This window comes from Bufo bufo, chromosome 4 (genome assembly GCF_905171765.1).
Source record: "Bufo bufo chromosome 4, aBufBuf1.1, whole genome shotgun sequence".
Lineage (NCBI taxonomy): Eukaryota > Metazoa > Chordata > Amphibia > Anura > Bufonidae > Bufo > Bufo bufo.
In genome coordinates this window covers 43,295,939-43,309,034 of record NC_053392.1, presented here as the reverse complement: position 1 = coordinate 43,309,034, position 13,096 = coordinate 43,295,939, and the positions used below count along the sequence as shown (strand labels likewise).

The following is a 13,096-nucleotide window of genomic DNA, read 5'->3' as shown; positions in this document are numbered from 1 at the left end:
TACAGCCGGCTGACATTCCTTGGAGGATTACCCCGGCCCTTATACTCGGCTCCTGCAGCGAGATCCTTTGTGCCGGCGGTGTGAATGGCACCAGGTGTTCAGTCGGCTCTTTGTACAAGTTTATTACATGGAAAAATGACTCATCGAATATTAATTACAACATCAAACCTGCAGCGAGAGAAGCGCACCCCACAGTCTCACAACTCTCAGGCAACGCTGTGAAGACGCTATAAATAAAATCCCCCTTTTCTGGGACCCCTTAGGATAGGTCGTCAATATCAGAACAACGATGGCCCGACTCACCCATCTGTCTAAGGCCTCATGCACACCATCGTACGTATTTTGGGGACCATCTTTGCTGCATCCGCATTTTTGCTGACCCATTCACTTCAATGGGTCAGAGATCCACATTTTGCAGACAAATGTAGGGCATGTCCTATCACTTTGCGGAACGGACATACGGATGCGGATCATCCCGAGGCTTTACGCATCAGTATATCCGTACCACAAAAAGAGAATGTCTGCAAAATGCAGACAACAGGGAAAAAAAAAAAAGCAGATACCACATGGATCGCCTCGGTATTTTGAGGATCCGCAATCTGCAGACCGCCAAACGGATACAGTCATGTGCGTGACGCCTAAAATGGGTTGTCCGGTTTCAGGGGGAAACTATACAATGCTGGGAATCTGCCTGCAATACAGACGCAATCATTACTTAGCCGGCAGATCCGCGCTGCCGCCGCTCTGGTTCTTACCTGGCTGCAGTGGTGACATCACGTGACCTCTTAAGTCAATCAATGAGTGACTGGCTGGAGCAGTCACATGTGGTCACTGCTGCAGACGGCGAAACAGAACCCGGCCGGAAGTACCAGGGTCTGCCAGGTAATGACCGCTTCATTTTTGCAGGAGAAAGCTGGACAAGCCCTTAAAGGAATTTTCCAGGACTGTATAAATCAAGCTGATTGACTAACGTACTGGAGGTGCCCCCCTATGCCATGCAAGGTGGTGAATGGGATTTCTGCCCGACTACAGGTCTTGGGAACATTCAGTTTGACAGGGGTGAGAAAGTAAAAACCATTGCAGCGTAGAGAGGACTGCGTGGATCATCATGGACTGTACAGACCGCTGACCCCACCAGAACCTCTGCTGACAAAAGCTGCGTGTTTGGGCTCCCGTCATTTCACTTTTCATGAACCCCCCCCCAAATAAAGCTGTCAAATCTACATCTCGAGGAGAATTAGTCATAGATCTTTTCATAGGCGGCGCTATAATTTCACACTACTGGCTATAGTCACACCCACTCTCAACAGCCCCACCCCTGAGGTGCAAAAAGAAGCCACCTTCATGGTTCTGTTTAGCCACATGGTGGACCTCATGACAACTCTCGGCGGCTATGAAAAAAGGCCCATATGATGCAGTCTTGTTCTTTAGAGTCAAGGAGTATGTGTCAAGCGATTCCCTTAAGAAATGCTAATTGGCCGAGATGGGTCACGTGAGGCCACAGAACCGGGAAACGCTTTCTTACTGGGCCCCCGTTTAGTGCATGCAATGGCTCTCACTACTGTAAGGCCCCATTTAGATGGGCATCACGTGGGTACATGTTAGAGTCTGTATTCCAGCTGCCATGATGCCCGGACAGGATTTGCAGCTGTAAGGCTAGTTTCACCCCTGCCGGAACAGCCTACTGGAGTTTACTGTGTCTGGCCTAGCTGGATACTGCCCTTCACTGCCAGTTTAAATTAACTATAAGGCGATCTGACATTAGCGTCTGGTTTCTGCCAGACAAAAACTGTTTTTGTCCGGCCGAAACCTGGTGCTCATGCCGGAAACTGTCCGAATCCTTGCCGGATCCCATTACAGTAAATGGACTCCAGCAGTGCATGGCACTATCCGACTAAGGCTACTTTCACACCTCCGGTTTGAATTCCGGCAGAAAACACCCACTGCCAGTTGCGGATTGCTGCATGCTGGGGTTTGTGTCCGGCCGATACACCGCTTGATACATACATGATCAAAGAAACAAGGAAATTTTTAAGCAGATAGGCGAGATACCACTTACCACTATGGGCACACCAATGTCCGGCCACAGGAGGTCATCCGATGGCAACTTTGGGGAGTTCCACACCACCACAACTTTATTTAAGTAAGGGAGTCCATTCAACCTTTCCAAGGAGTTCATTAATACTTCCTCGCGTTCGTAGGTCAACATAACCACCGTGAACTGCTCCCTCGGGACATTCCCTCCAAGGGCAGCCTGAAACTCTTTTCCCGAACCTCCAGCCCCACCACCAATTGGTCTGAACCCCGTTCCAGATCCCAAGAACTTAGCTTCAGAGGGCAAGACGGGATCAAATGGTGTATGAGGAAAGAGGTGAAACGGACCCGGTGCGGAGTTCCAGTTACGGTAAATGTCTGTGGCGGTCAGTGTAAAGTTCCGCAGGTATTTAGGGGAAGAGTAAGGTGGTTCTGTCTCTACTGGACCTAGATCCAAGTCTCCATTGTCTGCCATGTTAGGGTCAGTTCCGGCAGCTTTACCAGAACGATGAGGGATTTCCACCGCCGGTTCCTCTCGAATAGGGGCGGCTGGAATTTGCATACGAGTTCTTATGGTTGCCAAGATGGTATTAAAAACTGTATCTGATGTAGAAAAGTAGGTTTCCCACAAGAAGCGTCCTTGCCTCCTTATGGCAAGGAGGTCATTATCAGATATGCTCCTCAAAAGAAAATGCACTTCTGTAATGCGTGGTTTTGGTATGATTAACACTGCCTCGTTCCATTGAATCAGGTCATGGTAGGGGAGCTGGATTTGCTCCCCGAGAATAACGGGGATGGCTCCCACCTCAAGAGCTTCAAAAAGTCTCATGGCACTGCCAGCAGATATGATGAGCTGGGAATCTCCGGGGGTTATGATCAGTGCAAAGGTGGATTGCTTCAGTAGCTCGATCCTGTCTTCCCTTCCCCCACATAGAGCCCACTCAGTGGGCAGACTTGCCTTAGGTTGGTTTTTACAGGTAAACTCAACCATAACAAAATCTAACTTGCTGTCCTGGACAGCTTTAAGAGTGGTGATGATACGGTCGTCATAGTCAGCTGGGGCGTTACCTTCCATTTCCTCCTCAAACGACCGGGCTTCCTGCAAACTCGAACGCAACGATTCAATCTTCTCCCCTTGGAAACTGAACAGGTATTTCCTCTTCACTGGCACCTGGGCTGGGATTTCTAAGAAGTTGGGTTCGGACATTGCATGGACCAACGGCGACACCACTACGTCGAAGCCGGGTCGATACTGCGAATCGTAAAAGGTAGACTGGGCGATCATGGCACGGCCGGTGCTTACGTTATACAGATAATTCTGGGTCTCCGATTTTCGGGACAGGTTGATTATTAGATGATTGTGGCCGTCAGTCCTCCAGTATGGCAATGAGTGCAACTGTTGCTCCAGTTCAGTAGGGTTTGGCATCAACGGTTCCTGCATCTCCCCCAATAAAACTACATATATACAAGCAATATTTGCATTTTCGGTCACGTAGACGTTAGTTCTGACACTTGCCTCCAAGGCTTGTTTGATTAAAGGGTCTATCAAGCTGCCAAAAGGGTACTGATCACCGTTGTACACAAAAACGGGGAACCCCGAGGTCAACGGGCACCTCGAGTAGTCAAAACAATTATGTAGCCGGCAGTTCCTTCTGGACTTTGGCAACGGTAAGTTAACGTCATCTTTTTCTGGCAGAAGCCGAATTGGCAAAGAAAGCTTTGGCTGGTTTTGGGCCATCAGTTCCTTGTAGGAATGCTCCGTCTGACTGATGACGTTCTTGAGCTGCAGAAGGTCCTGCTTTGCATTCTCGATGCTTTTTTTACACGCTTCGATCTTCAGGTTTAACTTTGCGATCTCGCTGTTGAGTTCCTGGCGCTTGGCTTCCAGCTGCAGGAGCTCCTCGCTAACGGACTCGCGGATACGACAAAGGTCCTGAACGTGCTTCACCTCGCAGAGCTCGTTACCTGTCCGCGGGACGAAAATGGGCTTCCCCGCGTTGTTGGCGTCGTCGATGGTGGTGAGGTAATAGTGGGCAATCAGAGGGAAGAAAACCAGGATGATGAAGAGCGTGAAGCTTAGCCAGGAGAGTCTGATCCGACTGGACCAGCGGAGCATCCATGGTTGACCTCCATTCCCCAATCCCCCATTGCGCAGCATGGTGTACCCACTCATGAGTTCAGGAGTGACACCGACCTATCACGTCGGGTCTGTAGCCATGCCAACAAAATTTTGGACTGGTAAAGAGGAATTACTCTGCCTGAGTAATAACGAACCAATAAAATGGAAATTTCATTTTCCAGGGCGTAATATTAAAACCAACGCAAAGCTCGGAAATCACAGGCTCGATCATGAAGGGTCTCCTTAATTCTGATTTATCCGAGATGTTATTTCGTGGTTCTGCTGGGGCGGTGAGAAGCCGGTCTGTACCAGATAGACATTTTCTGCTCCGCTTGACATGGTAATGGGTTAGTTAACTGGCCAGGTGCTCCAGATCCATGGCGGAGAGAAAAAGGCAATTTTCCAGATGTATTGCAATCACTGGACTCTTCAGCAGCCGACGATGCTTCGAGCCTGAAAGGAGAAAGGAGAGCAGAGCTGTGAATGGACAAATCAAGAAAACGGACTTCAAATATCATATCAAACATCGCTCTGCCCTCGTCCTACAGCGCCTGCCCGTTTAGTATTAACTAAATGCAATAAAGCATAAAAGCAAAGTCCAGGTCCTAACAGACGTTATAAAGCTTCCTTCCCTAAAAGAGGCAACGCCAATCCTCCCAAAACAGGTTCTTAAAGGAACACTAAACCAAATAAACGGTAAAACTAAGCAAGATGTCATTTTGCCTCCACAGCTGGTGTAGAAATCCCGCTGGCCATAGACTTCTATTATGACAGAATGCCTCTTATAGGCTTCCGCGGTGTATGCCGTCATAGAATTCCGTTATGGTCCGTGGTAGCGGAATCCATTAAAAACACAAGTTCGCTCAACACTAATCATAGGATAACCCCTTTAATACTTCATGTACTGCATGTTCAACCATTACATATTCCTCCCATGGACCCAGGCCAGTGAGAGCTTTCAGATGGACCAGGAAGAATGGCGGTCAAGCAGGGGACTTCTGGGACTACATGGAGGAGGAGGAGGACTACAGCAGAGGAGGAGGAGCAGGACGTGGTGAGAGTTAGTTCTGGTCCAGACTATTGCTGACGGTGAATACAGCGGAAACGTCACAATGACTATACAAAGGACATGCAAATCTGTCAGCCTGTTCGGACACCACTTTACATAGGACTTCCAGATGGGTGACCTCCCCACTTAAGACAAGATCCCCATCAAACGCTGCCTTCTGTTCTGCCCATTAAATTTAGAGGACGCCAATGCAGTGCTCCAGACAAAAAGAAAATGACCAGGAGCCATTGGCTCCTAAACTAAAAAATTTAGGAGCCAAATTACATTTTTTAGTCGCCAAATTTAATTTAATTTTATATGTAAAACTGGGAAGGGGGCCATTTAAACTTTTAGTATTTTGTTTTTTTTTTTTGTTTTTTTTACTTTTTATTTAACAACCATTTCTTCCCTTAGGGACTAGAACCTGGATCTTTTCATCCCTTGTCCTATTCACCCTGATAGAGATCTATCAGGGTGAATAGGATCTCACATCTCCCTGCTGCCCTGTGCACACAGCAGCAGGGAGGTTACCATGGCAGCCAGGGCTTCAGTAGCGTCCTGGCTGCCATGGTAACGATCTGAGCCCCAGCAGTGTGATCTGCCACTGCCACCAATGAAGGGGATGGGGACACTGTGGCCACCATATAACAATGGGAGGGAGACGGGGACGACTTGTGGCCAGTGATAATGGGGGGGGGGGGGGAAGAGGCTTTGGGAGAGCGCACTGCACCACCAATGAATGTTTAAAGAGGACCTTTCATGGGTCCAAAGAATATGAACTTAGTAGCAGGCTGCATAGAGCGGCGCCCAGGGATCTAAGTGCACTTACTATTATTCCTGGGCGCCGCTCCGTTCGTCCGCTGTGGCCCCCGGTATTTTCAGCATTCAGAGGAAGGAGGAGGAGACGCCAGTGTCTCTCCGTCTCCATAACAGCAGTGCTGTCCAATCACAGCACAGAATTTAGAGCCAGGGGGAAAAAAAACTTCCCTGGCTCTGAGCTCTGCGCTGTGATTGGACAGCACTGCTGTCAGGGAGAAGGACAGACACTGGCGTCTCCTCCTCCTTCCTCTGAATGCTGAAAATACCGGGGGCCACAGCGGACGAACGGAGCGGCGCCCAGGAATAATAGTAAGTGTACTTAGATCCCTGGGCGCCGCTCTATGCAGCCTGCTACTAAGTTCAGATTCTTTGGACCCATGAAAGGTCCTCTTTGACTCCTTCATACAATTGTCTGCAATGGTATCACAGACCCGGCACCCGGCCTCATTAACAGGGCATGCGATCTGGGGCACCTGAGGGGTTAATGGCCACGGATCGCATGCCCTGTTATAGAGGCCGGGTGCCGGGTCTGTGATACCGCTGCAGACACTTATGTTTTACATTCATTGGTGGCGCAGTGGCGACAGCTCCTCCTCTCCTCCTCCCTGCTATATCCCCATTGGTGGTAGTGGCGGCCATGTCACAGTGGAGAGGGAGGGACTCCTTCCTTCTCCACTGTGCCGTGTGCTACTGAAGAGAACTTAGGCTGCGCAGGAGCGCGGCGGTACAGTCGCAAATGGCGACAAGACTAAAAAGTCTTGTCGCCATCTGCAAATTTTAAGGCGCATTGGCGACCGTTTTGGTCGCCATCTGGAGCCCGGCAATGGACTCTGGACAACGGTCAGTTATCCTTGGGTCACAGATCGGCCTTAGGGCTCATGCACATGACCGTATGTATTTGGTGGTCCGCAAAAAATGCGGATGACGTCCGTGTGCATTCCGTATTTTGCGGAACGGAACAGCTGGCCCCTAATAGAACAGTCCTATCCTTGTCCGTAATGCGGACAATAATAGGACATGTTCTATTTTTTGCGGAACGGAAATACGGACATAAGGAAACAATGCACACAGAGTACCTTCCATTTTTTTTTGCGGACCCATTGAAATGAATGGTTCCATATACGGTCCGCAAAAAAAATAATAAGAATACGTTCTTGCGCATGAGGCCTTGAAGGGGTTGTCCAGAATAGATACTTTTTAAATCCTTTCTCCAACCCCCGCTAGACCCATGAAGAGAAGCATTCATAGCTGCACCATGGACTCTGAGGTAGTCTGTACTCGGGTCACGTGCACTTCTGCAGCCTACTGGCTCCAGTGGTGACATGTCCCCAACCAGCAATGAAGTGCCGCTTGGGGACACGCTGCCACTGAGGCTAGTCATTGGATGCAGTGGTCCATGTGACCCTGTCCCTGTCAAAAGCTTACATGCGGGGCCCGAAGAGCAGTCAAATGATCCACAGAGCAATACATCCTAGACAATCCCTTTAAATAAACTGTTCACGATTAGAAAAACCTGGCCGTTTTCTGTAAAATTACCCTCAGCGCTCCCACCAGGCAGCTGTTCAACCCCTTAGGTGCAATCACGTACATGTATGTCAATATCCCATAGACTGCAATAGAATTCTATCGCAGTGTATGGGACAAGAAATCAGAAGATTGCATGTCCATCCAGTTTCCAAAGGTGACTCATGTATACAAACGCATTTTCTTTCCATGTCCGTTCCATTTTTGTTTTTGTTTTTTTTGCGGACAATAATAGGACATGTTCTATTTTTTGGGGGGGAACGAAAATACAGACATACGGAAACAGAATGCAGACGGAGTAACTTCCATTATTTTTTTTTCTTTGCGGACCCATTGAAACGAATAGATCTGCATACGGTTCAGGAAAAAAAAAAAAAGGAAGTTACTCCGTGTGCATTCCGTTTGTCTATTTCCGTTCCGCAAAAAAATAGTCCGTATTACGGACACAGATAGGACTGTTCTATTAGTTTCCATGTGCTCCTTGCCGCAAAATACGGAATGCACACGAATGTCATCCGTATTTTTTGCGGACCGCAAAATACATACGGTCGTGTACATGAGCCCTAAAAGTTAGTGTGAAGGAAGTAAAAATGTATAAATAAACATTTTTTTTTTAAATATTAAAAATCTAAATCAAATATTAAAAATGCTGTTCAAACTTCCGGCTGCGTGCATGAGCCCCAACTGGGGGGATGCAATGTTAAAACCTTAAAGGGGTTTTTGCCATCACATACAATGGGGGCATATTGCTAGGATATGCCCCCATTTTCTGATAGGTGCGGGTCCCACTTCTGGCACCTACAATGAGAACGGAGCGGGGAAAATAATGGAGGGTGCACTGCGCATGCGCAGCCGCCCTCCATTCATTTCAACGGGGCTGCCGACAATAGCCTGCCCCATAGAAATGAATGGGAGCAGGGGCGCCCCGAGTGCGCTCCCATTTACTTGTATTGGTGGACAGACGCTCTCCCCGCCCCGTTCTCCTTGTAGGTGCGGGTCCCAGAGGTGGGACCCGCACCTATCAGACAATGGGGGCGTAACCTAGCGATACGCCCCCATTGTATGTGATGGGAATACCCCTTGAAGGCTGAAAATCCAGCAGAAAAATCAGCTGCCTTCCAATGGAGGAGCGCCGCGTCTGAATTAACATCCGGGGACTGAAAACCCGTCCAAATGACCGAGGTGCAGGGCCCGCTACTATAGAGGGCAGACACACGGTAACAAGCACTGCATCTGTGTCACTTGGACGGGTTTTGTGTGAATGCTTCTATTCAGTGGCTGTAAGAGGAGATCTTGAAAATGGCCAGGAAATGGGGGGGGGGGGGATAAAAATAAAATGAATAAAAAGTTGCTTAAGCTTTTATTATATGTAAAATAATGGGTCAAAGTCACTTGAAAAACCTTTGGCATGTCAGGAGCTGGCACTGGTGGGGGTCAGGCGCGCCGAGACACCCAAGTTATGTCGAAGAGGCTGTGCCCGAACCGTCACCAGCTGTTACCAACAGCCGACATCCTGAGGCAGATGGCTGGGAAGTGAGAGTGAGCGGGTCCCAGCTGCCGCTCGCTGCAGTCCACAGCTTTGTACAACATTAGAAAACAGCACCACCCTTGTCTACAGGCTGTATGTGGTATTGCAGCACCACCTAATTCATTTGAATTGTGCAAGCCCATACGTGACGCTGTTACTGGGAATAGCAACAGCTGGAGGCGGCAGCCATAATGGCGCTGTGTGCGGGTGGTGTTGTTCTGCAGCACAGTACCTTGTAATCGTTACAGTGTATCAGTGCAGAAAATCATCCAGACTGGTGACATTGTACTGGGGAAAAGTGTGGCGGCGACGCACGTGGTAGTTACAGCCAATGACATCAGTGCAGTGGGTAGAGCCGGGGCCCCTGCAGACCACCCATACATAAGGTAAGACTGCGAGGTTCAGACTACATAAGGATGGCTTGTCGTCTGTTACCATGGAGATGCATAGGTCTGTTAATCTACTGTAGACACAAAACGGCAGGATTTTTTTTTTTTTTTTTTTTAATCATAACTATATTCTTTTAAAACTAATAAAATAAAATAAAAAAATGGTTGGAAAGCAGAGCTAGTGTTTAATAAGCATCCCGCCCCTCCCCCAGACCCCAATATGAAAAATGAAAGTATTATGAAAGGAGTCTCCCCCAGAGCATCGCTCAGACTCAGAGGTACCATGCAACTAGAGTCCTAGATTCGGGGGGGGGGGGGGGGAACCAGAAGGCCCAGCAGTTTCCAAGAAGTCTTGAAAGGTTTTATATTAATTTTTATTAAAGCGAGGCTCCTGCAGCGGACAGGACGCCTCCGGTGATGCACATGGCCGACACACCAGGCAGCAGCTGCAACCTAGCAGAGGTCTGATAAGAGACAAGCCCGGCAGGCACGTCTGCACCAGGGGAGGACGAGGAGCCGCGTTCTGCACATCACCGATAGACTGCTTCAGGGTCTGGCCAAAAACATTAATTAACGGGAAGTCAGACCCCGGCCGATGCGGTACCGACGGCCTATCCTAAGGGTCCAATTACACCTGTGGAGAGGAGCTAAAGCCGTTAGGGCCACAAAAGGGACCTACTTCACATTAACACCGAATTAACCTTGTAGGAACGTCCAACCGATGGACCATTAGTTGGCTGCTTTACATCGGGCTATATGGCGGCTTTATCAAAGCAACAAACGACCTCCCCGACCACTGAAATCAGGGAGAGATCTACTGCAGGGGATGGGGCTGCTCAAAAACTGCGGGGCGACACAAAGCAGCGGCGGGTAATGCATCGCACACGAGCCACCACCAGAAGATACAGACCCCACTGGAGAAGTAGTTCTTTTTACTTTCTTGTGGCTGCAACGTCCAACACAACCATCAGGATAAGAGGTCCTGAGCCTCGCTGGGCTAATGCCAGGACGGCGCCTCCAGTCAGCCGAGATGTCTGCTGACCGCCATATTTCTTGGCCGGTTTCTTACTTATTGTGATAGTTCTGATTTAGGGAGCACGGGGCTCCAGAAGTCTACAGGGTTCCTGGATGAAACTGTATGTAGTATGTGAGGACAGCGATCTATACGGCAGTGTGGATATAATATGTATGTGAGGACAGCGGTATATATACGGCAGTGTATATATAATATGTATGTGAGGACAGTGGTATATACGGCAGTGTATATATAATATGTATGTGAGGACAGTGGTATATACGGCAGTGTGTGTATAATATGTATGTGAGGACAGCGGTATATACGGCAGTGTGGATATAATATGTATGAGGACAGCGGTATATACGGCAGTGTATATATAATATGTATGTGAAGACAGCGATCTATACGGCAGTGTGGATATAATATGTATGTGAGGACAGCGGTATATACGGCAGTGTGGATATAATATGTATGTGAGCACAGCGGTATATACGGCAGTGTGGATATAATATGAATGCGAGGACAGCGATCTATACGGCAGTGTGTATATAATATGTATGAGGACAGCGGTATATACGGCAGTGTGGATATAATATGTATGAGGACAGCGATCTATACGGCAGTGTGTATATAATATGTATGAGGACAGCGGTATATACGGCAGTGTGGATATAATATGTATGAGGACAGTGAAATAGAACCAATGTATATGTTTGAAAATCAACATAAAACAGCGTATACAACCCAATATATAGGATCGGGGATGGAAGATATGTAATATGACTTATGAACTGGGATACAAGTATATATTTGCAAGAACTCAGACATGATACATGATATTTTCCGGTGTATATAGTTATATATGAAACATTACATATAACATTTGTCGCAGTGTATATTATTTGAGGACTGAAATATGATATGGTAAAGAATATGATATGAGGACAGTGGTATGACACAGGATATTATATATGAGGAGGAGGACTTATCAGATAGGAGAGTGATATATATGATGACAGTGACATGACACTGTATATGATATGAGGACAGATATATTCCACTGAATAAGACAGGACGGTGTACATTATATAGATCTGTGTAGAGAATATGATTTAGGGACAGTGCTATACGTCACATGGTATATAGTATATAAGGGCAGTGCTATACGTCACATGGTATATAGTATATAAGGGCAGTGCTATACGTCACATGGTATATAGTATATAAGGGCAGTGCTATACGTCACATGGTATATAGTATATAAGGGCAGTGCTATACGTCACATGGTATATAGTATATAAGGGCAGTGCTATACGTCACATGGTATATAGTATATAAGGGCAGTGCTATACGTCACATGGTATATAGTATATAAGGGCAGTGCTATACGTCACATGGTATATAGTATATAAGGGCAGTGCTATACGTCACATGGTATATAGTATATAAGGGCAGTGCTATACGTCACATGGTATATAGTATATAAGGGCAGTGCTATACATCACAGGGTATAGGATAAAATATATAAGGGTAGTGCTATACATCACAGGGTATAGGATATATAAGGGCAGTGCTATACGTCACAGGGTGTAGGATATATAATGGCAGTGCTATACATCACAGGGTATAGGATATATAAGGGCAGTGCTATACGTCACAGGGTATAGGATATACTATATAGGGCAGTGCTATACGTCACAGGGTATAGGATATATAAGGGCAGTGCTATACGTCACAGGGTGTAGGATATATAAGGGCAGTGCTATACGTCACAGGGTGTAGGATATACTATATAGGGCAGTGCTATACATCACAGGGTAAGGGATATATAAGGGCAGTGCTATACGTCACAGGGTATAGGATATACTATATAGGGCAGTGCTATACGTCACAGGGTGTAGGATATATAAGGGCAGTGCTATACGTCACAGGGTGTAGGATATATAAGGGCAGTGCTATACGTCACAGGGTGTAGGATATACTATATAGGGCAGTGCTATACATCACAGGGTAAGGGATATATAAGGGCAGTGCTATACGTCACAGGGTGTAGGATATATAAGGGCAGTGCTATACGTCACAGGGGGTAGGATATATCCGCCCGGTGATACATGACAGCGGACAGGCTTTGGGGCAGCGCACAGCATACCATACGGGCGGGCAGTATACACATACCGTACATACAGCACTGCGCGTGCAATAGAGACGATACGTATAGGAGGAATACACGGTGACGGGCTGTCTACACGCCCGCCTGCCCCTCGTCCTCTCCCCGGTTCCCCTCTTACCGCCGCCCGGTGTCTTCGCCTTACACTCTACACCGCTGCCTGTACGAGAACACACCGCCGAGCTCCCAAACCTCGCGAGAATCCGCCGCGAACACGCCGGCCTCAGCCCCGCCCACCACCGATCACGTCTCCATTGGCCCTTCCCATCACACCATACCACGCCCACAACCCAACCCATCGCTGTGCCCGCCGCCTCTGGCCCCGCCCACCTCCGTGCGCGCGGCGCCACTTCTGTGGCAAAGCACGAACGGTGGACCGCTCCCCCTGGCGGCCGCATTTAGTGTCGTCATGGTGATAGAGAGAGCCTTTAACCCTTTATAGCCCTGTAA

General features: G+C 48.0%; 1 protein-coding gene across 1 annotated transcript in view; it reads right to left on the bottom strand.

Moving 5' to 3' along the window:
* The window catches only part of EXTL3 (exostosin like glycosyltransferase 3), a 33,465-nt gene extending 20,586 nt beyond the window's left edge, over nucleotides 1–12,879 (bottom strand). The window contains exons 1-2 of the mRNA XM_040427157.1: nucleotides 12,768–12,879; nucleotides 2,060–4,606 (exon numbers count right to left, since the gene is read on the bottom strand). Coding sequence (XP_040283091.1) covers nucleotides 2,060–4,207 — 2,148 coding nt within the window. The 5' untranslated portion in view covers nucleotides 4,208–4,606; nucleotides 12,768–12,879. The remainder of the gene's footprint in view (nucleotides 1–2,059; nucleotides 4,607–12,767) is intronic.
* Nucleotides 12,880–13,096: the final 217 nt, after the last annotated feature.